Raw genomic sequence first — 24256 nt, 5'->3', positions numbered from 1 at the left:
TTAGACAGCTGTCTGCACGCAAACGTTCAGACAATTTCTTCAGACATTTCTTCTTCTGCGTTGTTTTAGGTAACAGCTGGTACGAACTGCACGAACACAGCCAACTCTCCTGTGAGTTGGCTGACACTACATAGCCTCTTACTATTATCATTTTTGGTCTCCTCTCACGTCACAAGGATGGTCTGGCTGCAACCTCACATGAAATCAGTGTTCCAGTTTAAATGGTGATGATTTTTTTTTACAACAGATGTTTGCAGTTTCAGATTTGTCATGTCATTGAAAACTGATCCGGGACAACATTGGCCAGTGCAGGCGTTGCACTCCATTCAAACCGATCTGCTGGCTGTAGAGGGCATTCACAACAGACAATGTCAATGATTGAATATAGGTATGAAGAAATACGTTGTTGTAAAGTTTGTAAAGTTTACCATCATTCATAATAATGCGCAGTGTGGCCTCACTGATTACTTGATTTGTGAGAAACCTATTTTAATATCATGTTCAAATGGTTCATAAAACTCACAGTAACATCAGGAGAAAGCACTACAAATATTACAGAAGCAAAAATGATTGACAAAGATGCATTGCTGAGATTTAAAAAAAAAAAAAATGGATTTTCAGTGTCTGCACTTGTAATTGTGAGACAACAATGTCCTTATACAGTCTTATCAACCAACAGCAGAATGTTTCAGCCAATTTCCAACAGTTTCATCCCAATGTGAAAAAATATATGTAATTGTCTTTCTCGGTTTAAGTTCGTGAGAATGCCACAGAATAAACTGTGGGTGGGGGTGGTTAAAAAAAGCTTCCACATGGTTAAAGTTTACAGCTGTGGTGAGTACAAGTGATCAACAGTGTGGAGAATACCTAATGTACAAAATGTCAGCAGATGAAACAACTATAATATATGGTATTTTATTTCAATTAAGAAATTGACAAGCACTCATCAGTCAGCATATTAAAACATTTGTGCCGCCTGTGCAAACTCACATGACGGCGCCTTAAAATAAATACTTTTAAGAGGAAATAATACAGACAGAATATGTGAGGCTCAAACCACACGGACAAACAAATCATCCAAATCTCCAAGAGACGAAAGGGCCTGAAAGTTCCCAAAGTCAACCCCGACTCTCCAACGAAAAGGGTTTGTATAAAACAGCTAAGTATTTTTAAAAATACAGAATCTTACAAAAAAGGTTTTTATCTTCTCACTTCTTTAAATCACTGTAAAATATCAGCTGGTATTATGACAAGAAATCAGGAATTTTTCCATGGATAAGAATAAAAAGACAGAATGTGCTTCTGCGTTTTTACATTAGTATTCACATACATCATAAGTGTATTGTATCATCAAAGTCCAGCATCCCTCTGATGGTGCTGTGAAGGACACGGGCGTATCGCACAGGGCTGCTTCCCTCCAACCGCCATCCTCGAGCTGAAGATAGATACCAGTGACCATGATAACGACAAAAGGTGCGGTGAGTCCCAAAACACTCACATACTTGCAAAGATCGTGTCATAAACAACCTTTTAAAACAGCCATTGTGCACCATCCATGGCCAGGCTTTGTAAAACAATAAACTTCACAGCCAAGTGTTCATTGTCTTTATAGGTTACATTACCAACAGTGTTCACATTTTCATTATATAAAAACAACAAAAAAAAAAAACAAACAAAAAAAATTATTTTAGACAATTTGTCAACTTTCAAATGGTCCATAAAAGAGACAAAAAAAGCCATCAATGGGAGAGTATTTTCAAGAATACAGGTTACAGTACAAAAAATGTGGTCCAGGTGGTAGCACATGAAGCATGCATGTGTTTATGTTGCCCTGCTCACCCCTAAAACCCTCATGCGAAGACATACTGTATAAAAAGGCCACATGGCTTTTCCTTCACTATTAAATGCACGTGTACTGTGACAACTGGCCTCTTTGTCTGCTCATCCAAAGACCATCGAAAGGTGCTTTTTTCTCTCTCATGCTCCGCAATGCTTGCAAAGCCTCATGGGAACACTATCAAGTTTGTGTTTAGTACATGGCCGCACTCCTGAAGCATTATAGACAACAGTGTTTTGTCTATCTTCTCATCTGACTCTTAGTTAAGAGCGATTAGGGACCTTTCCGCTAATAACAAACTATCCCTTTAACTCCTGCAACTTAGCTGAGCATGAAAACTGGAAACCGGGCAAAACAGCCAGTCTCGTGCCCTTCCAACTGACATCAGCACTAAAAGTTATGAGCTAACATGCTATGCCTTGTTAGTTTTCAACATGCATAAGCAATTGGCCTTTTGTAAAACCACAATGTGTTGGTTTGACTGTGTTTTTTTTTTTATATAGATTAGGCCAGAAAACAGAAGTGCATGTGGACAAAGTTAACCTTTTCTCTCGGTATCCAGCTTTTATGCTAAGCTAAGCTGCGTCTGCATATTTAACGTGTGAAAGTGGTCTTGGTTTTCCCATTTAGACCTCAACTACGAATGCCAAATCATTCCTTTAGGCCTAAACCACAAAAACAAACAAACAAACAAACAAAAAAAAAAAAAACCCTGAAAACATTGATTTATTAGGTTCTGTGTACACAAACCTCACATGTAGTCTCTTACCAAGGGATCTGTGTTTGTTAAGGGATCTGGGGAGTATACTGTACGGGCATGTAAACAAAAGGCAGTTGGGCTTGAGCATGAGTCTGTTGAGCTCCCTCACTCCAGATAAAACAGGACGCCTCTAACCAGCCTCCAACTTTTACTCTACTCTAAGTGTAGAGGCTTAGTGAAGCCCTTCACCCTTATTTTATATCGCTTCCATAATCTTTAATATCTGCACTGCGGAAATAAAAACAAAAATATAACTTAAGATAAACTCTCTAGGCACTGTTTGATTTCCAAGGCTTTGTGTTGTAGACGGTGATAAAAGGTCAGCAAACAGACAGAAAAATTAATAAAAAGAAACACCAGAGAGTGATGGTTCTGCAGACCAAACACTCTCTCCTTTGTGATCAAGTCTACCAATTCAGCTCACACAGCCAAACAGACTTGCGTCTAACCCTGTGGTGGAGAGGCTGTAAGGGCAGAAAGTAGCTAAAGGGTAAGTGGGTAGAAGTTTTCGAGGTTAAGTGTCAGTTTTGGCCTTTAACCTATTTTTCTCCTTCATAAAAAGAAAACAGCGGTTGGATCTTAAGCCATTATCTTCTGGGGAATCTCTATAGAAGCCTTAATGAAGATGCAGTTGTCTCGGATGTAGTTTCTCTTCTTGATCTCCTCGTGTGAGATGAACTTTGGGTAGCCGAAGCCCAGGGTGCTCTCGTCCAGCGAGTTGCGGCTGCTGCAGGGCTTCTGGAAGTTTTTCCAGTTGGGGTCGGGGTTGAAGGTCTCGGTGATGTGCTGGGGTTTGGAAAGAGATGGGTCGCTCTGGTCCAGGATGGAGAAAGTCACCTTGTAGGAGAAGGGCCACTCCAGCAAGTTGTCATACTCTCCAGGCAACACGCGGATGTAGACGGAGAGGTGGGAGCCCTCCCCGCTGCCGTTACCGTTCAGGAAGGCCGACACCTGCAGCTTGTAGCCATAGCGGTGAGTGTAGAAGGGCGGGCTAAAGAACTCATGGTTGCTCCTGAGTTTGGCCTCCTGGAGTTTGCGCGAGTAGTCGTTGAGTTTCCAGATGAGGACGCCGTCGTGACTCACGGACAACTCCTCCATCTCCCTCCGCAGTTCCAGGATCTCCTGCCGCTGGCGACCCACCAGGTTACACATCATGGTCAGGTGGGACTTAGTGGTATCTTCCAGGTGACGACCAATGGCTAGTTTAGGGCACTGAAGAGAGACAGCGTGAGGGTGAGAAAAGACGAGGTATACAGGTTTTCCTTTTACAAATCCACAGATTTTACAAAACAACACATGCACAACATCTGTCTCTCCCACTGCTGCAAAAATAATTTGGTCAAAATTGATCAAATAAAGGAGCACAGAATTATGTGCACACTGAATTTTGCAATCCTTAAAAATTATGCTGCCTTTTTTGTTTGTTGAAATACAACTTTAACAAGAAGCTGAACGATATTTGTACCAAATTTTGATATGAAAAGAGCATGAATATTCATATCTCCTGACAACGGTGAATGACAGAGTATTGCATCAACAGATCAACCTTTGTTTATGAGCTTGCTGTGTACTGAGGAAGATAATGTGGACAATGAGTGTAATGTGGACACTTATTGTATTTAATGGAGACAAATTTTCATATCTGTAAATGTTATCCATTAAGCCTCCAGATGCTTTGTGATTCATAACAGAGCTCTGAGCCTAGGGCACACAGGAAGAGCTGCCGCTCCTCCTTGAGTGTGGCCGCGTTTTCACAAATTGATGTCAGTTTCAAAAATAGACAGATATGCGCAGTCTGAATACGGAAGTGTTGCTCTCATTAAAACAGACCCTACAGGCAGGACACTATATGTATGAAAAGAAAGGAAAATCATTCATCTGGACACAGTGAGCAAGGATGTGAGGGAAAGATAAAGGAGACAAATTCATGTAAACAACTGAGACAAACAAGCCTGTCATTTGATTATCACATATCAAGAGTACTATAAACAGGAAAGTTCCTCCAGAGGAAAAAAGGACTTGCTGAGGTTAAATGATGCAGGTCAGTCTTACCCTGTGTTTGCAGCCAGCGTCTTTGAAGGGACAGAGAACGAGCGCGCTGCCACAGTTGTCCTTCACGTGGTTGGCCAGGTCCTCTCGGGCAATATTGGGTGTACCACACTGATTTGGGCACTGGACAGGAAACCGGGGGCAGTGGTACTGGTGGTTCTGTAGAGGAGTCAGGTACAATGTTGGCGGTGTGCACAGCTTAACTGACAGCACGAGTGATAAGGACATGTACATACTGCGCAGGAGCTGAATAAATAAATAATTAAATTAATTATTCAATAAATTAAAAAAGACACGCAGTATTGAAATAAAAAATAGGCAACAACTTATGATGTGACTTATCAAGCCACAGAAAATATTAGACCAAGCTTCCAGTGAAGCAATCAGTGAAACAAAACAGTAATAACATGGACAGAAAATTAATCAGCAACCAATTTGAGAACTGATAAACTGTGGTGAGTCATAGTTTTGGTTCACACCTGTCCAGAGAAGGAATTTACTGCTTCTACCTATCTGACATGATAGTAAACTGAATATCACTGATGATTATCTGATTAAAAAAAAACAAAACAAAACACAACAACAACATATTTTAACAGGCCACCTTGATTTCTGGGGAAATCATGACAGACCATATTATTTATTCTCTGATTTCTGATGGATGAAGTCAGTCATTGAGAGAATAATTATTAATGAAAATAGGGCTGGTAACTAACAAACTATTATTATATCTTGGCTCAATATATGTGGGAAGGGAGGCACACTCAGCCTCTGGCCAGATGTGTACAGAGAGGTAGGTGCTCTGACAATCTGACAATCATTCCAAACGCAGCAAAGCTGTTGTGCAGTCATTTTAGTAAACTCTGTGTCAAACTGACCTGGATTGTGTCATAGACGAACTCCTTGCCGCAGTACTTGCAGGGTTGTGTGCGTTTTGGACACTCAGCCATGCTGTGTTGGGGAAGAAGACGACGCATCATCCTCGCCCCACATTTGTTCTCACAGTAAACACTCTCCTGAGGACACACACCCTGGTGGTTCTGAGACAGAAAGGAACGATGATCAGAAAAAAAGAAAAACAGCATTTTAACAACATATATACATTTTTCTGAGTGCACTGAAGCTGCAGGTTAGTTTTTAGTAATCTATTATAAGTAAAACCCCACGAATGGCGCCCAATACTGTGCTTATCTCCACCAAAGGCAAATAATCCTACATGAGTCTAGATTATAATCTGGATCTGCACAAAATTGTGCAACCCCCAACCCGATAAATATGTGTTATATTTTACAGCAACTTCCAAAATTTGAAAAAAGATAGTCATTATATTTTTTGAAAGGACAGGCTGCTTATTGGGATTTTGGACATAATTGTTTTATTAACATGTTGTCTTTTAAGAACTGAAGAGAAGACATGTTTCTTCAACGAATACAGTTTGAATGTATTTATGACAAGCAAAGTATCAAAAACAACAACAAAAAATCCGTTCAGTATTGATATTAAAATTATTAATGACTTAAGTCTTTTTTCTTTGCAAAACCATTATTTCTTCTCCAGTTAGGATTTGTATCCTTTCTCCCATTTTACTTTATTGAAGTGAACATCTCTGAGTGCCACAACCTGCATAATTTCCTTTTTTGCCAATTTCTGCAAAAAAAAAAAAAAATGTATTTGGTAAAATAACCTGCAGATTCATCAATACAATTGGTTGCAGCTCACTGATGTATGTTTTTGGTTTTGACTATGACTATGTAACGCCAAAAGGTACAATAACGCCCCTGTAACTGTGTGAAAAGGGGAGACTGGGAGGGCCAGGGTAAACAGAGGAGGGGCAACTTGGTAGAAATGACTGAAGTGTTAGTGAGAAAAGCACACTCAGTATGAAAGACCCAGTCAAACCTTTCTTCCCTCTGCCAACACACGTGTTATTTCAAAATAGACCCATACACTCAGAAACTATTGACACACGTGTGCATTAGTCCCACCTGCTGCTTTCCACAAAGACAGCTTTCATTTAGTCGGGGGAAGTGATTTGTGGTTGTTGTCAATTTACCACTGAGCTCCAACAGGAAAAAAGAAAACAAAGGAAATAAAAACAACTCTAAAGTGAGTATTTACCTCATAGGCTTCGCCGGTGAACTCACTGCCGCAAAACTCGCACTTGACCTTGCGCTTGGGGCAGTCATGCTGCAGGTGGTCGGGCAGGTCGCGGCGTGTCAGCTTGACAGAGCAGCGATTGGGGCAGGGTATCACATTGAAGGCGCAGGTGGAGAAGTGGCCCTGAGGGAGACGCAACGGCAGAGTGGCAACGTGTCATCAGACGCAAAGCAAACATAAAGCCGCGTCCCTCCCCTTGCAAGACGCGAGGGAGCAGATGGGAGTGTTTGATACGATGAGCATGGGAAAGACACGAAGGGAAAGTGAGGGAGAAGGTGGAAGCTTCTCACCTGCAGTTGCTTCATCTGGCCGGTCCAGCGGCAGCCCTCCTCGCTGTGGATGCAGCGGATGGGCAGGGCCAGGATCTGCTGCTCCAGCTCTGGATCTGGGTAGATCTGAAGAGGAGAAGTAAGGTAAGTTCAGTTGCAAACCAACAAGGTGTTAGAGGGGCTGGAGGACTGTAATATATATGTTCATACCTGACTGCTAAACCACAGCACTTAAAAACTGGACCCAGTAAACCCTGAAAGATTCAGTCGAAATTTTCAGAAGAAATTTTCTTCTACTTCTTCTTCTTTCTTATTGTATAATCCCATGAAAAGGCCAGTAAGGCCCACTAGGTATTATTCTTCTTCAGTCACACGAGGACTGTTTAGCTCAGCTGTATTTGGTCCCTGGCCATATGTCAGGAAATAGCTCAAATATTGAACTCCCTCTACAACCACAAATTGTGGATGTTACATTTATGTTTATGTAAAGATACAAAAGAAAAGATGTAATGTGTAACTAAGTGACTTCAGGACGTGTTTGGCCCTCGCTGCATGGTTTGGCTAAAAACATTCCAGCAGCTATGCACTTGCATTGGCGTGTCCTGGAAGGAAGCAAATGATTTTCAAACATTTAGAAATGATAATAACAGCTGATTTCTACATCATACCAAATAAAAGTGTATAGATAACTGCAGCAGTGATTCGACACAGTCGCTGCAGTGACAATATGTTAGTTTATGGGTTTATGGGACCTTTGAGAGAGAGAGGGAGAAGAAGAGGGAAGGCAGAGCAAAAGATTTATTTTTTCTTGGTCTCAGAGCGATGGGGATGAGTCAGTTTTCTGCCCAAACACCCCAAATCCTCCCCTGCAGTTCACTGTCCTGAGGATTTAAAGCTCTGCTCAGCGCCTCCATCCCCCATTGCTGTCACACGAGCAGAGCGCTGGTCAAACAAGAAAAGCCACTTCCTCAGAATGTCACAACAGCCTTCTAAACAAACAACATCTGAGTATCAGCTTGTGTGTACCCATGTGCCTCTGCAGCGAAGCAATGCGAGCCGTCGCCATCAAATTAAAAGTTAATTTGTACAATAGTTTGCAATTAAATATCTCCCCTCTTCTGGTGTGTTGCTGCTGCGTCTGGGGATAGATGCCTCTGCCAGAGTAAACTGAGCCATAAAAATATACTTGTTATCTAATGCTTTTTAGGAAAACTGATATATTTAAATTGAAAACACATGCTTGACTTTTGCTGTGTTTTACTTGTGCAGTATCCTGCTGCCCAAATTACATTCACTTTGAGGAGAGCCACAAGAAAGAAAATCCTTTAAAGTAAACTGAAACACTCTCTCATTGTTCCAGTCCTGGAATCTGCAGGGAGAAGGCAATAATGACCTTTTAATAACTTAGTCCCAGTCAGATCAGGGGGGTTAAGCTGTTTGGAGCTCTAACTTAGAGGTTTACACTGTCTGCTGTAGCCTTTGTTAGTCCCACACTACTATTACTGCCACTACAGCAGCAGCAGCAGCAGCAGCAACAGCACAATCCCTTAATGACTGCAACACTCTTGCTCTGTTGGAGCAAAGTTTTATTTGCGCATGTTTCTTTTCTTTCTTTTTTTTTTCCCTTTGTTTTTCCAGAGGACAGTGCGCAGTGAGCATCACAATAACCCTGACAGAAGACCACCAGCGATGGGGTAATTTTCAGGCGACTGGGAGCCTCTGAAGGCCTTGGTAAATAACCACGTCTGACAGGTGAGCCATGAGCACATCCTTCCCATGGAGAGTCCCTGCTATTACAGGCGCCTTTATCGCTCGCAGCGCAGCATGCACAACTGCACTGGTGCCCTGCTGATCCAGCTGCAGCTCCGGGTTACCGGCTCAATGGATGATTCAGGCAAAAGCTAACGGACTGCACAGGAGAATTACATGCAAGCGGCCTACTTTTAATCAGGGCTGAAAGCTGCAGAGAAGACGAGGGAGTGCTGATAAGGCTCTAAAGGTTCTCGGTTCAGAGGGATATCATGTGTGAGAGACATACTCTGACTCGGAATACACTCAGTCTTTATCCCCCCTCTCCCTCCCAGGCACAATCTGATGAACTGAACTCTTCCTAGTAGAGGCAGCGTTTAGGTCAAATTCTGATTTGGAGAGAACCAGGCTGCTCTCCGTCTGTAATTAACCAAACTGGAACTTTGGACTAACTTTTGGACGAGATGATATTTATTTATCCATTGCCATTGTAATGCTTCCTGATGTTTTGCCACTCAGATCCCGACTGTATGGAGCTGTCACAGGATTATGTTCTCTTTGCAATTTTCCGGGTTGGACCAGTGAACACAAGTTTATTCATATTCTGCCGCAGCTGCAAGATGTTTTAAAATAACTTATGTTGGACAGCTTTTCCATAAATATGCATAAATCTATTTTAGCAATTCAGCTCTACTATGGGGATGAAAATATCGCTCTGTCTGTTGCTTGGTTTTGAGTCCACTTTGGGCTTGTAATATTACATTTAAATTGGTCCAAAACTGTAATTCATAATATCAGAGAACTGGCCTGAGCTCTAATGCGTATTATGTCGAAATGCTAATGCTAAATGCTATAAATAAACGATACAACTTTAAGTTACATATTTTACCCAACATGCACCGTGTGTGTTATCTCACCTTGGCGTAGTCCAAGGGCAGCTGATCCTCCGGGCACTTGAAGACACCCTCACTGCAAGGGATCAGCAGAAAAAATGGGTTTATTATTAGAATCACTCAAAAAAAAGGACAGCAAAACAGATAAAAACACCTCTATGTGGACAATCAGACATTTTTCAAACCACATTCAACGCTCAGTAAGATTACGAACTCTCAGCCCTGACTGGGAACAAGCAGAGCTAAAAGGACCGTTTAGCCTTTGGTTTTGTTCTGTCTCTTCAAGCATGCTCTTAATTTAAGAATTCTGACTCATCACACTGTATGCTGTACAAACATACTGCACATTAAAGTCAGATCTTTGAGCCACTGGCTTTAATTACATTAGCTTTCATCATCTCTCCCTTAGAGGACACGTCTGCACAGACTTTTATTACTACAGCGGGAAAAACTACAAGTTGGCGCCTGATCTGTTTATCTATAATAAAAAAAAGGTACGATGATTGTGGACGCCACTTCACAGATTCTTGTACCGCTTTTCTCACAGCTTAGAGTGTTTCATTTTTTTGCCCTTGTTTCACAGTCGAGATAACAGTGTGCTAGTTTCAACAGGCTTCTGTTTTCCTGAGAATAAAGCAGTGTAAACCTGGCCCTCATGCCTCAGGCTCTTCCTCGGGAAAAACAGACGATTTGCTGATCTGCTGGTGGGCGGGTGAGACTAGTTTTTTGTTCTTTTTCTTACTTCTCTCCTGCGGCAGTTTAACCCAAAAATAAAACCTGAACTTTTATTTTACTACAGGCCCCCACACAGCTTTTGTGGCGCCAGAGAGGAGCCCTCAGTGGCCTGTTTTGAGGCCAAATTAGCAAAGTGCTCTGGCTCATTAGGCCAGGCCTCTCTTCCAAAGTCCCTACCCTGATGTCATCATGAAATATTTATCCTTATATAATGAAGGTAGCAGCCATGAGGGGAGCTGCTACACACAGTCTATACTTGCAGCTGCTTGGCAAAGACATAGGTTACTCAAATAAATAAATAAATAAATGCCTTATCTCCTATCTGGAAGCCGTCCTACTCTGGCTAGCAGCCATTAGAAAAAGATCTTCCACCATGGACAGACTGATGGATGGATGGGCGGACAGACTGATAGATACAAAGATGTAATCAGTCTTGATCTGACCTCTTGTTCAAAGAAATAAGTCAGACCACGTCTGAATTATATTTACACCAATTAAACAGCATCAGTATACAAAAAGACATGCTTTCCTCTCTGTGCTTTCATTTGGTTGGCTGCTGTGTCAGCCGATCACAGCTCCCAGAAGCACAGCGACATGTGACAGAGCAGCAGTGCATGTGCACTTCACTCCATATACCCAGCTGCTGAGAAACCACGGAGTGGGCTGCAGAGGGGGATGGGAGCAGAGGTTAGAGCCTGAGAGCGAGGACGGCTTGGTGAGAGGGGGGTGGAAGGAGGGAGGTTAATGCATGACGAGACGGCAGTAATTCCTCTCCATTAGGGTCACTGTGTCAGCAGGGAGCTGGATACCAATTAACAAGCTACAACGGGCTGTAAAAGAGGGTCAATCGATTCGAGGCTCGGAGAGCCCAGTCAGCATCTCATGCGTAGTGTGAAATTATTTACAGTGCTCATCGCCATCACTGAGGAATCATCCCCCGCTGCAGAAAAGGAAGTATCCACGGTACCGCATGCAAGAGCAAGAGGAGATGGGAAGCGACAGGGTCGGCTCTGGACAGGGGACAGCCAGAGGCCCCCGTATCTGACACACAGAGAGGCAGACAGGCGAAAAGAGCCTAGTCACAGCCTGTCAGGATAATTCATTCCTTGCTCGCAGACAAGTTCCTGCAGCCACACAGTCATGTGTTTGGCCCCACTGCTAATAATACTGCTCCACTCTCTGACTGCTGCTTTGTGACGGGACATTAGCAGTGAAAGGTAGGGCCACTGCTACAACCCAGAGGCAGTCCGGTTCTATCCACCTTCACCAGCTAATACTGAACACAAAACAACAGCAGTATGGCACAGAATAACTAAAATTATTCATTAATCAATGGCTCTGTAGTTTAAACACTTCAGTAGTAGTACTGAGCAAATATTACATTTATTTTGTTATATAACATGTTACTGTGGGAAGATATTTAATATTGTGGGAAACTCTACCCTCTAGCTTTAAGTACACTCTTGCTGAGCTGCTGCTGTGACAACTGAGGTTTATTGATAACTGAATAGGTTTGGGGCCCGAAGTAAATGAATTCCCCATCAAAATTGAAATTAAAACTAAATGTTTAGTGCTTGATCAGTAGGTCAAGTGTGGCCCTGATACACTTAGTAAATGATAAACATGACTGTTAAAAGCAGCCCAGAGGGTAAACTCTGCAAACTAAACTCTGCAAGTGGGAACCTGCAACACACAAGTCGGCCTCTTTTAAAACAAGTTTCTCACAAATCTTTGTTTACTCCACTTCTGGCCACAGTTCATGCCCTACACAGTGATCATCCAGACAGACTGATAAATAAAGTGTTTCAGTGTTGGGTTGTCAGCATAAGACAATCACCTCATTAAAATTTCATTTCCTGCTTGTGTCCCCTCAGATCGTGAGAGCGGAGGAGGCTCCACAGCTGTTCTGCTGCAGAGACGTTTGTGTATAAATCACCTCAAACATTTTGTCAGGCAGAGGTACAAACAACTAAAAACTATTTTTCCCTCTGCAGGTGAAATGCACTTACTAGTCAAACTCATCATTGCTATGGGCCCTAAATCCCTCTGTCCTCTAATTGCCCCCGCTCCACCCTGTCCTCAAATCTTTTTTTTTTTCAGGTGCAGATTAAACAACCATCCATTCATCCAGCTGATACCAGTAGGACAGCCGTCACAACATGCTTCGTAACTCAGTGCACGGCTCCTGACAGGCAGATGGTGAGAAGCACAGATCCCTCTGGTTTAATCTCACCGGGGCAGAGGAGTGTTTTTCAAGTGACAGTGACCAGGCTGCAGGCCACACAGCGAGGACGTGTTGGTGACAGGCCGCCTTCTCACAGGCCAGGACCACTGTGCAACCTTGAAATCTGACAGAGAGACTCCTGAACAATGCAGCAAGTTAGACTGTCAGGACACACAAACCAAACTAAATTAAAAGCACGAGGCCTTTGGAGAAAACAAATCTGTGCCACATTACCACTGTAAACAGACCTTTGTCCCACCAGGTGTTTTCTCATTGACTCTGATAGGAAGAGGGGACTCCCCACTCATCTCCGGCAGGCTCTCACTATCAGCTTTTATGTTCATCCTCATGCTGAACCCTTTTGTCTTTTCAACTTATAATGAGAATTAACGTTTTATATACACAAACAAACCCTTCAATTCCTCCAGTGGCACCTGTGAAGGCACTCGGTCTCACAGCTGAAATCAAACCCCCCCCTTATTTCCTCTCAGGAAGTTAGGAGAAAACATGAATTTTGTTTTATCTCACATAGAGTTCTTATAATCCCCCAAATCTGGTTTGGGGTTTATGTGTTTTAGATTGTGTGCTGTCATCAGTTCCTTCTTCTTTAGTTACTATTTTGAAGAGTAATTGAACACATTATAAAGAAATGATAATATGTGGCTGAAAGCTTCCATGCCTGTGAATTTCCAACGTATCCTCAGTTTTCTCACATTAGTCAGTCTATACAACTATTTAAGCCATTTTCAACCAAAAATCCAAAACTTTTAATAGTTTAAGAATCAAACTAAAGATTTTCCTTTTACATTACAGACATTTTTGACATTGTCTCAGTCAGACAGAATATTTGACGACATTCCAATGACCTCTTGAATTTTTTTTTTTTTTTTACTGTTTTGTGCATAACAGTTGATTTATCAGTGATATAAGAAAATTATCAAGCATGAATTCATAATGAAAGCAATTTGTTAGTGCAGCTCCGCATTTGGCTGTTCCGTTTTAGGAATACGCCAGAAAATATGGTGTACATGCTTAGCTGTACACAGGCTGGTGGGTGGATTAAGTTACATTTGGACTGATCCACACTTGTTTCCCTTTGTGTCTGGTCTTTGTACCAAACTAAGAATACATCTGCAATACCTGCCAGCTCCGTGCATGAAACTTGTATCTGTTTCCAAATGAATGAAATATAGTTTAAATTCCATTAGTGAACTCAATGTGAACATAAACAGACTGTGTGATAGTTAAACATCATATAACAGTATGAAGTATGAAGTCCTGTGATATACATCCTCATAATCCGACTGCACTAAATGTCGTACCTCCAACTGGTGGTTTTCATAAGAAACCGTTTTTTTTCTGACAGTAAAATTAGATATGAAGTGTGACATTTACAGCTACTGCCGGTTTAACAGTGGAAACTTCACAAACATAAAGTTAAATGTTTTTCCAAAGATTTTATAGTCTTTTACCAGGTTTTCCAAGATGTCTGTCTCTGGAGCTGTCTGACCACAACCCACAATTTGTCTTAACTCCTTTCAAGTGTGAATGACTACTTAGAGGCAGCACTGCAAAACGGAAATAAAGGCATTTCTGTCGTATTTTCTGACAATTGGGGGGGGGGAGGATCACGCCTGGCTACTTTGTCTAGCAATATCTCTGCACGCAACAAAAACCTCTGCTAACGGCCCAGATAGATGGCGCTGCATCCGTATGCTTTTCATCTAACTGATAAAACATCCGAAACACAACTTTGAGCAGATCAGTAAAGCAGATGGGGACTAGCCCGAAGATGTTCTCCCTCTCCTCGTCATCACTGGCTGACTAAATGAGGTCCAGTGATGGGACTGAAGCTGGGTGGTGTTTCCACCAGTGGAACCTGATACACCATGAGCACATAGCTCACATTGCCCACGGCTGATCGGGCTTTCACATGAGCTCTCTGCAGCCCTTTCATTTGTCTGAAAAGGGAGAAGCCCGTCTTTACTTTCACAGTGTGATGATATAACAGCCCACAGGTGGATTGCGCACTCCTTCACAGGCTTCCTGTGTGGGACATTCACACATAGAGAGGCTGTGACAGCGCCTCGTGTGGGATTCATTCCTTATGAGAGAAAATGTCCATACCTGGGGTTTGTTAGCGATTAGTGCGCGTATCAGGCCACTGACGTTTGTGGTGAACGTTCTGCCACTTTTAACAGAGAGGTAATGTCCAAGAAGAAGCCAAACTAAGCACTTCACCCTCAAACAAGATACTTCATCAGATTAAATTAGTCTTTCTGGCACTGAGGTGTGTTACCTTTCCTAATATCACACACTGAAATCAATCAAATCTGAATTCACTGGCCACTGCTACTGTACAAAGTGAGATAAGATGAGCCGAAACCACCAGCTGATGAACTCAACATTTTTATCATCATCCTTCATCAATCAATCTGTTCTTTACAACGTTCACATTTACTGTCTTCCTGACTGACATGACAAGTCTTGCAGGATTAGAGACTTGTTTTTTGTATCTCCTCTTATTGTCTTTCCATCACCGAGCGAAGCCCTTTCATTCAGTGAAGAAGTGGATACTTTAATCGTCAGGAAGAAAGACTGAAAGCAGAAAGATTGGCCTAACTTGCGGTCGTTTTGTGATTTTATAGACGTTATAGGGGTAATTGTCTTTGTGCTAAATCCTGGTCCAATCTGTCCCATCATTACTTCGTAATGTATAAATTAGTTCATTAATTACTGACCATATTTCACCGCACACATGGATTATCTGATGAATATCAGTACAGGTTGATTTAGTATTTCAGTAATTTGAAGAATTTTTATCACAAACAGCTAATTGAGCAGCACGTTTGACAAAGCAGCCATCAAAAGATCTATAAATCTGAGTTCAATCGTAGTTTGTTTTTTTTTTATTATTATTATAATAGGAAGACTCTAAAGAGCAAAGACGATGGGGATATATTCCTAAATCAATTGTTAATTCTGGTCTGGTTTTCACATAAAATTTTCTTTTAACGGATTTTTGCAGATTTTAGAAACTGGCCCATTGAACTCTGGTGTTCACACCCATCCAGACTATGACACCTGTAAAATCTTATCTGACTGTGCTGGTCACAAACAGCAACTGGCAGCTGCTTCATATGAAGCAACAATGGATGACAGCTCGCAGATCATGCTCATCAACAAGACAGAAATAAATTACTTCTGACTCAGTGTTAGACAACCTAGAAAGACAGGCAGAAAATTAAAATGCTTTCAATGGTATTACACAAATTCATATAAATCAAGCAGGACTAAACTAAAGCGTGGTTGAGAGTCTATTTCACGTTTACTTAGCCAGAAAATTCTAGTTTTTATTGTGTTGCTTTGCCAAAGCAGGCAAAAAAAAAAAAAAGATGCAAGTAGCAGAAAGGCACTACTACTGGAGTGAGTGTGCGTGGGCGGATGTCTGGCCTCTTTCCCTGGCTTCATCTCCAGTACCCCATGTAACACAGTCACTGGGACAAAATGTAGACTAAGATAGAAATCCATTAAAAGGATGCTTTTACTACGAAAGCACCAAAACCTGAGGAAGAGAAAGTGGATTTTGATGCTGCTGGGGTTTTGTTTCCATTCTTTTATTCCTACGCAGAGATAATTTTACTACCACGCAAACGCTGTAGATCCTGACTGTCAGGACACCTGAGGCCATTCCAGCTCACTTATGTAATGATATTCACTCCTCCCTGCAGTTTACCTCTCCATGCTGATATTGGTGAGAACGAGCCATCTGCTAAAGAGTTGACATAGCTCTAAAGTGTACGAGGGTGAACAAAATCTGAATTTGTTTTTCCCAAATCCTTTCAGAGCTTTTTGGATAATGGCAAAACTGGGCAGCAACAGGTGAAAGTGCTTAATTCAGTTCCCTAAAAAGTATCCCAAGAAGACCATGAACAGTTCTTGTCTGCTATAGATGGAAACATCAGATACAATATATTTGGATGCCGTCTGTTGGACATTGTGACAGGTTGTGACAGTGGATCGTAGCAGACTTTCTCGTTTGTGGTTTTTTAGCAAATTTAAATAACTTAATAAATAAATCAGAACATAAACTGTTATTCGAACCACCAATCCTTTTGGCCCTGATCTGACTCTAGATCTCATTATGGCATTCATTATATTACTAAGAATTATTATTACCATATAAACCTGGGAAACAATGACAAAAATGTGATGCAACTATTGCTACAGTGAAAAGGCTCTTAAAGAGTATGAGAATATCTCCTTAAATGACCGGCGAGTATGAAATACTCCAATAAAAAAGACAGAGTGGAATCGTGGTTTGTGCTGTTGCTCCAGAGCAAAAAGGTCATTGGTTTGATTCCAAGGGCTGGGCCCTTTTTGTGGGTACTCAGGCTTCCTCCCACAGTCCCAAGACTGTAACTCTCCATTGCTGGTGGGCCTGAGTTTGAATTGTTACGTCTTTTTATGTCTCTTTGTTTCGGCACTACAATATACTGGCACCATGTCCAGGGTGTACCCCGCCCTCAGCTGAGACGCCAGCTGGGATTGGCTCTAGCATCCCCTGCAGCCCTGACGGATATATGGTTGAAAATGAAATGAAAAGAAGAAGAAAAAAAAAAAAACCCCAAATAACTATACACTTCCAAGATTATCATAGTAGGTCTTTGAAGATGGTGAGGCAGAAATGGCCAATTTGAATTTAAGAGCAATTAGACCATGACTCATCAACTTGCATCTTAGACTCCCTGCCATGATAGCAAACTGTAGAGGAAAGAGCCACCTGCCAGAGGACGAGCTGGCAACGAAAACAAAAAGCAAGAGGTAGGGAGGAGGAAGGAAGGATGGATGAATAGACAAGGGAGGGTCACAGGAAGGAGGAGCGGCCATCTGCAAGCCACACACATGTCTGCGCAATGCCTTAATCCATCCTGTGTGTGAGGAGGGGAGGCAGCACTTACAAGTATTTATAATCCCCCCACACTCCTCCACCCATCTCCTTCCATCACTGTGATCAGGCTCTGACAAAGATTCTTTATCGCTGAGGGAAGGACGATAACCTGAAATACACAGCTCATCTTACAGTAATTTGCTTCGGACAATATGAAGTTAAAATTTGACGGATATGAGAAGTTCTCAATGAACTCTCAGAACTGAAAGTCCAGAGTATCTGCCACAGTGGAAGGCTGTTCATTTTTCTGAGGTGTTTTCTATCTTCTTTATCTTCTTCTTAAGTTATCGAAGCAGACCTCTAATATCGTGAGTTTACAGGAATACTTCAACACTCTTCGCAAATCTGTTCAAGCTGAAGTAGCACTAGCAGATAAGTAGGTACAAACTGGAGACGGGTAGAGGAAGTCTGACTCAAAGAAACATTCTAGCAGATTTTTGATTTTAAACATTTGTTGCCCTAATTAATAAACATTATAGATATTTTGTTAGCTCCAAACGAAACCATCCTGGCTGCTACGATGGACTAACGTAACCAGCTGCAGGCCTTATATCTCCCACACAGACATTAGACTGGTATGATCCTCTAATCAGCCAACTATTAAGAAAAATGGTTAACCGCAAAAATAAATAAATAAATAAATAAAACCGAAAATGTAACAGGATGCTTTTGTTTTCCTGCTCGATTTCATCCCGCAAATGATCCGCTGTATGCGAGAGGGCACAGGAAAATCGATCCACTTTCATTAACTGCTGCTGATCTGGGTTGTGCTGGGAACTGATCTCATGCATGCATGATGTTGCATCCTCACCCACAGCATGCATAGGGGAAAAAAAAAAAAACAAAACAGAAGAAGGCAGAGGCGTGTGCACATGCATGAAGCCCTGCACTGCTAACATGAAAGGAAAGCAGGGCTTGAAAGGAGATGCTCTGCGTTTGATCTGGCTGAAGGGCGGTTTGTGGAGGGATGGGGTGGGTGGAGGACTGCACCCAGAGATCAATGAGAGTCCTGAGCTTTAACATGTCACACATGTAAGAAGGACCCACTGGTCTGTGTAAAAGTGCTAAAAGCTGCTGTCAAGTTTGCAGTAGGTGTGAAACACCCCCGATTTCCATTTAACTACCCACTGTCACACATTTGTGAGGATTCAAATGCTGTGAAAGAAAACGCTTGTCGGCGGTTATTTAGCTATTGAGCCCAAATGGAAGTTGCATGCTACAAATTTCTCCAGGCACATGCAACTTTTATCTTTTTTAATCACAGATGGCTAGTCTAATTTTAGCCCAGCTTCAGAGGGCAGATTTCTGCTCATAAGGGCGAAATGGTGTCTGGCTTGGAGGAGCTCTGGTGCTCCCACACTAATCCTGTTGAATGCCTGCACTGGACGGAGGGGGAGATTGCCAAGGAATTGCCTGGCCTATTAAAAGTAGAGCTGCTTGCCAACTGTATGCATATGTCATTGAAAAAGCAGTGCTAGACAGAGTCGCCTAATTTTTTCTTCCAAAAGCATTAATGAATCAGTGATTGGAGTCACAATCATCAAGAAGCACAGCATGAAATCGCAGCAGTGATTCAGATTAAGTGCCGAAGCAGCAGTGCGCTTCAGTCTATTGTACAAGCTGTTTATCAAAGTAAGAGAAAAAGGATGTCATGCATTTTCAAACCTTCTGTAATAACAGAAACTGATTTTCTTCACCTCATTCTTCATTTGCATGTGATGTCAATTAAAGCTTAGCAATTGCTTTACATTTACGATAAATCAACTTTTTTTTCTCTCCAGGTTAATGTCAGCAGTTAGCTTAGCTTATCATAAAAACATGGCAACCAGCAAACCTGGCTCTGAACTTGTTTTAATTTCCGCTATTCTCAAACTCTATTGCCTTTGTCTTTTTTTTTTGTCGGGGGAACGCAGCAATTTGAATTTACCAAAACCTTGTGTTCATGCACAAAGTGAGCAAAAGTGCAATCGTGAAATATGAACCCTCCATCAGTCATGACTGGATCGAGCTTTAATGGAGTGTTTCTCGTGGTCCCCCTCACAGTAATAAAGATTTAAAAAATCCATCCAGATACAAATTCCCACAAGGCATTTGTGTTAAAAAGTCATAAAAAAATGTAAGAAAGGATTTTCCATCCAGAGGTTTCATGCTCTTTTAACTAATTAAGATGCCATGTACAAGGTCATCCCATGGTAGAATGATTCACAGGCCGTTGCCTAAATAAAGTGGTTCTGATTTCAACGTAAATTAAGTGTCGTGATGCCAAGACAGTCTTAGCTGGAGAGGAAGAGTAAAGAGTAATATGCCAGCAGCTTGTTATCTAGTTCTGATGGTACATTATTCCCTTGGGCCTCTGTGGGATTTGTTTTATGACTTTCGAAGACAAGATCGGTTTCAGGCTGCCCAGAAGCCAAGAGGGACAGTTTTTCTTTAAAGAGAATTTACTTTGTACTTGGCCACCAGAGCAAAGACATCAGTCAGGGACCACTGGAAGGTAAAGTTTCAGGATGCAGAGCAACGGGCTGAGGTGGGCATGCTCTCACAATAAATCAAATTATGCAACTGGTAAGCAGACTGCTTCAGTGAATTTCTTTCTGGGATCTAATCTCAAAAGCCAAAGCCCAATGCTGGTTCTCTGGAGCGCTCCCTCTCAGTAGATCCGTAACTTTGAAAAATAACAAAGATCAATCATACTTCTTTTAATCATACTTTTCTTTTCTGGCATTGTAGAGCAAATTTGAAAATGTAAAGGGGAGAGTTCAGTTGGGAATAAACTGAGAGGGGAAAACAGCACAGCTTTTTGAATGGTCTATAACTGTCCAGTCAGATTCTATGTATATATCTCTTCCACACATGCACTAGTTTGAATTTCTGACACAGATTGACTTTTAAAGGTTTGCACGCACAAACCTCGACATCATTAGTGACCATCACTTGAAACATCAAGCGAACACCTTCGGAAAGCAGCGGCAGGCTAGGGATCATTTAACAAGCTCAAAACCTCGGCGACCCTAATTTGAGTCTATAAGCATCTGCAGTCAGAATGAATCGCAACAAAAGCACAGCACAATGACGAAGCTCATGTATCAGGTCCCGATTGCTTCACCTTATCTCTGCATCTTCTCTGCCCTCCTCTCTGAGCGGCAGCAACAGCAGGTGGGCAGGAGAGATAATCCCTGCGACCAGCAGCATCTTATGGACAACAAAGCCTTTAATTAACCTGCACCTGTTCACCCCGTGCACCAGCAAAGGAAATGAGACACAGCAATCTGCGATCGCACAATTAATAAACTTGTTTTAACCTGTTTAAAAAGGTGGGTACACAGAAGTAGAAAACTATATATTAAGCTGCTGCTCATGCCAGAAACAACTGCTCTGCTCTCCTGTTGTCAACCAGCTGCCTTTTCTTTCCTGTCCTTCACACACAAGTACACCACTCTATGCACTCGCCTGTCGAGCTGACCTGCTCTGTGTGTGTGTGTGTGAGATAACAGGTGTGGGTTAACCATTATAAGCTTTGCTGTGTGTGGGAGTTATTTTGGTCTGATCCCACAAGAACACCTTTGGGAAAATGTGCAACGGCCTCAGTAAAACATTCATTAATTACACAGAGGTGGAGTAGCCCAGCAGGATCATAAGCAGTAAAACCAGACAAGAAGTTTTTCATCTGTTCAAACACTGACTCAGCAGCACTGAAACTGATAGTTTTCAATGCGGAGAGGCTCATATGCAATTCAGGTTTTGCGTCTGCAGAGACTGGGTAATGATTTGGATTACCCCAGTCTGTGACCTGCCTCGCTTTTCTCCGCTGTTTTCACAGCAGGGGAAGCACAATCACGAGTCTAACGTGTTGGGAGTCACTTGTCTTTCTCTTAGGCAGAAGAGCTGAAAACTTTTTCTCCCAAAAGCGGACTTAAATTTAACGCATTCTGACTGATGCCTCACTTCCCTCTGAGGTATCAAAAAGAAAAACAGAGTTATAGAATGTAAATTTGTGCTTCTGGCTTATTTGCATTGCCACTGAGCTGCGAAGGGAAAAGCTCCTTTTCCTGATTTGTCACTGAGCTGATTCAGGTCTGTGAGTTGTGCACATCAGTGGCAATGACAATTTTAGGTCCTGTGCCTTTGTGTCCATGGTAACTGGGAAGGAAGTTTAGGGCTTTTTAGGTGTATGTATGTGTGGGAGGGAGAGAGAGGGAGCAGTTGGCAGACACACATACATGCACTAATTCACAAAAAAAAACAAACACAGCAGTGCATCATTGCTCTTCTTACAAGTGATCACATCCCAGATATGTCGTGGCTCCTGTTTTTCCCTTATCAGTCTGAATCTGTGAAGAATACATGCAGATAAAATCCAAAACAATACAGAAACCGCCGCCCGCCTGCACATGCCCCCCTGTGACTGGTTGTGAGCCAGCTCCGAGCTCTCTGCCTCCTGCGGGTTGTCCACTTCACAGCTTTGTGGATGCAATTTCTTTGTTCAGCGAGGCGAGGTGCTGACGTCAAATCGCCTCTTTTGTTTCATGACGCCTCAGCTGCATTGTTTGTCTAGTGTGAATTCTTCAACCGGCTCCCATTCCTGGGAGCAACAATGAGATAAATGACACGGTGTTTCAATTAACGCATAAAAGAGCAGAGGGGGGTGCGAAGGAGGAAACAGAAAGAGGAATCGGTAGCAAATAGAGATGTCATCTTTCTCTTGTAGGAATGAATCATTTGAGGGAAAGCTGAGAAACAGAACTGCTGATAATGTGATTTCGATAATGAACTATCTGTCATTATTTATCACAAATCACAGAAGTGACAGATTACTGTCTCTCGTTCGTGACTGTATGCTCAGCATCATTTGGTTTTAGACTGTTAGTTGATTAACACAAACTATTTCATCATTTAGCCCTTTGGCATTTTCATGTTTATTCATTTTCTGGTCAGCGATTAATGAATTAATCAAGAAATTAATCTACTGATTATTAAGAGACACAAACAAGCATCAGTTGCCAAATGAGGAGCCCGCCACCAGTCAGTTTTAATGGCTGGCTAGCTAAGAGTTCAGAAAACAAGCATCCAGAAGGACTTGACTGAATGATCCATCTGGATGCACACCTGACAGAGCGACTTCCTCCCATGGGATCAATAGTTGGCCCGAGCAGAAGGAGGAAAAAAAAAGATTCAGGGCGTCAACATTGTGTTGACATATCTGAAAATGAGCTGTAAGCAACAAACACAAGGGAGTTAATGCACTTGTCACTGTCACTGAGCTGCTGGGCTAAAGGACCACCACAGTGAACAGAGCAGCTAATGAGGGGAAGACGGAAGAGTCTTGGCAGGAAGGAAGCCCCCATCACTTCTAAAAAAAAAAAAAAAAAAAGCGCCGCAGAGCGGTAACTGAGCAGTGACCTTAACATTGATGTGGCCCCCTGTGGATAACGGATGATAGTTCAGAGTGTGTGTTCGGTTCAAGTGGAGGGCTTAACTTCACTGCCGACACCTGTTCAGCTCCACAGAGGAGCCTTTCACTGAAGACAGGTGCCTCGGCAGCGAGCCGCCCACTTCCCCTCACTCTGCGCTCTGCTCCCAGCTGTTCGCCTCTCAGGCCTCAAACACAGATTCCTCACATTAATTTCTGCCCGCACGGCAACCGCTGCAGTGGTCGCTGCTCCCAAAGACAACTCCCCAACACAAACACGAGCTGTTTCTCACATCAAGCTGACATTACGTGGAAATCCCACTCCATTGCACTGGTTTGCTGTGAAATCAAGATACGCTCTTGATTTATGAACTTAAAGGGTGTGTATCTCATTCTTTATATTTCCAACAAGTGTGAGAAAGCTTCACGTCCCGTATGAAAAATAAGACATTGCTCCAATCTGGATCATCAGTTTGACTCAAGTTAAAGAGAAATAAACTTCCAAATCAGCAAAGTTTCTCATTTCTCTGAAAATTCTTCAAATACATTATTGTTGTATCTGATCAACATTTGGGGCACCACAGTGACACAGTGGGGAGGCCTGCTGTCTAGATTTAGATCTGCTGGGTTGGCTAAAGGGTCATTAAAAAGTGCGGTACGTGTGTGTGAGGCATGAGGCTTTATATATATGTGGCCCCGTGATAGAGTGGAGACCTATCCAGGTTGTCCCCGCCCCCACCCAGCGTCATATCAGATTACCTCCACCGCTCCCCTCCACACCCATATCATTTACTCTCCTGAATAACAACAACAACAACAAAAAAAAGCAGGGAATCAAGACTTAAATCAATGATTCATTATTTCTAAATAGCTAAATTTATCAAGTAACATATATATGTGTGTGTGTGTGTGTGTTTGTGTGGGCTTAGATAATTAGAAACGAATAAATCATTAAGATTATTTTCTATGAATCAACAGATCAGCCCAGTGGTGGCCTTGTTGGGTGAATACCCAGCGCTGCAGCCTCTGTTTGCTCCAATATTTTGACACAAATGAACAGAAAACATCTGGCATCATTATGGGAGTGTGAACATGTGTGCACGCTGTGTATAAGGGCTCTCGGCTCTTTAGCTGGTTCAGTGACCTGTTTACAAGACAAACCGAGGGGGGTTAACACAATAGTGCGCAGAAGTGAAATGGTTTTGAACTCTCGTACTTTTAA

At 42.3% G+C, this 24256-nt stretch overlaps 1 protein-coding gene across 1 annotated transcript in view; it reads right to left on the bottom strand.

Annotated features, from left to right (window-relative positions):
- Positions 1 to 895: 895 nt before the first annotated feature.
- Positions 896 to 24256, bottom strand: part of traf4a (tnf receptor-associated factor 4a) — a 32862-nt gene continuing 9501 nt past the window's right edge. The window contains exons 2-7 of the mRNA XM_029517440.1: positions 9739 to 9790; positions 7094 to 7198; positions 6765 to 6926; positions 5525 to 5686; positions 4650 to 4805; positions 896 to 3809 (exon numbers count right to left, since the gene is read on the bottom strand). Of these exons, the coding sequence (XP_029373300.1) occupies positions 3177 to 3809; positions 4650 to 4805; positions 5525 to 5686; positions 6765 to 6926; positions 7094 to 7198; positions 9739 to 9790 (1270 nt within the window). The 3' untranslated portion in view covers positions 896 to 3176. The remainder of the gene's footprint in view (positions 3810 to 4649; positions 4806 to 5524; positions 5687 to 6764; positions 6927 to 7093; positions 7199 to 9738; positions 9791 to 24256) is intronic.

The sequence above is a fragment of the Echeneis naucrates genome, chromosome 13, assembly GCF_900963305.1.
Source record: "Echeneis naucrates chromosome 13, fEcheNa1.1, whole genome shotgun sequence".
NCBI lineage: Eukaryota > Metazoa > Chordata > Actinopteri > Carangiformes > Echeneidae > Echeneis > Echeneis naucrates.
Note: the sequence above shows the minus strand (reverse complement) of the source record. Positions and strands in the feature narration are given on the sequence as shown.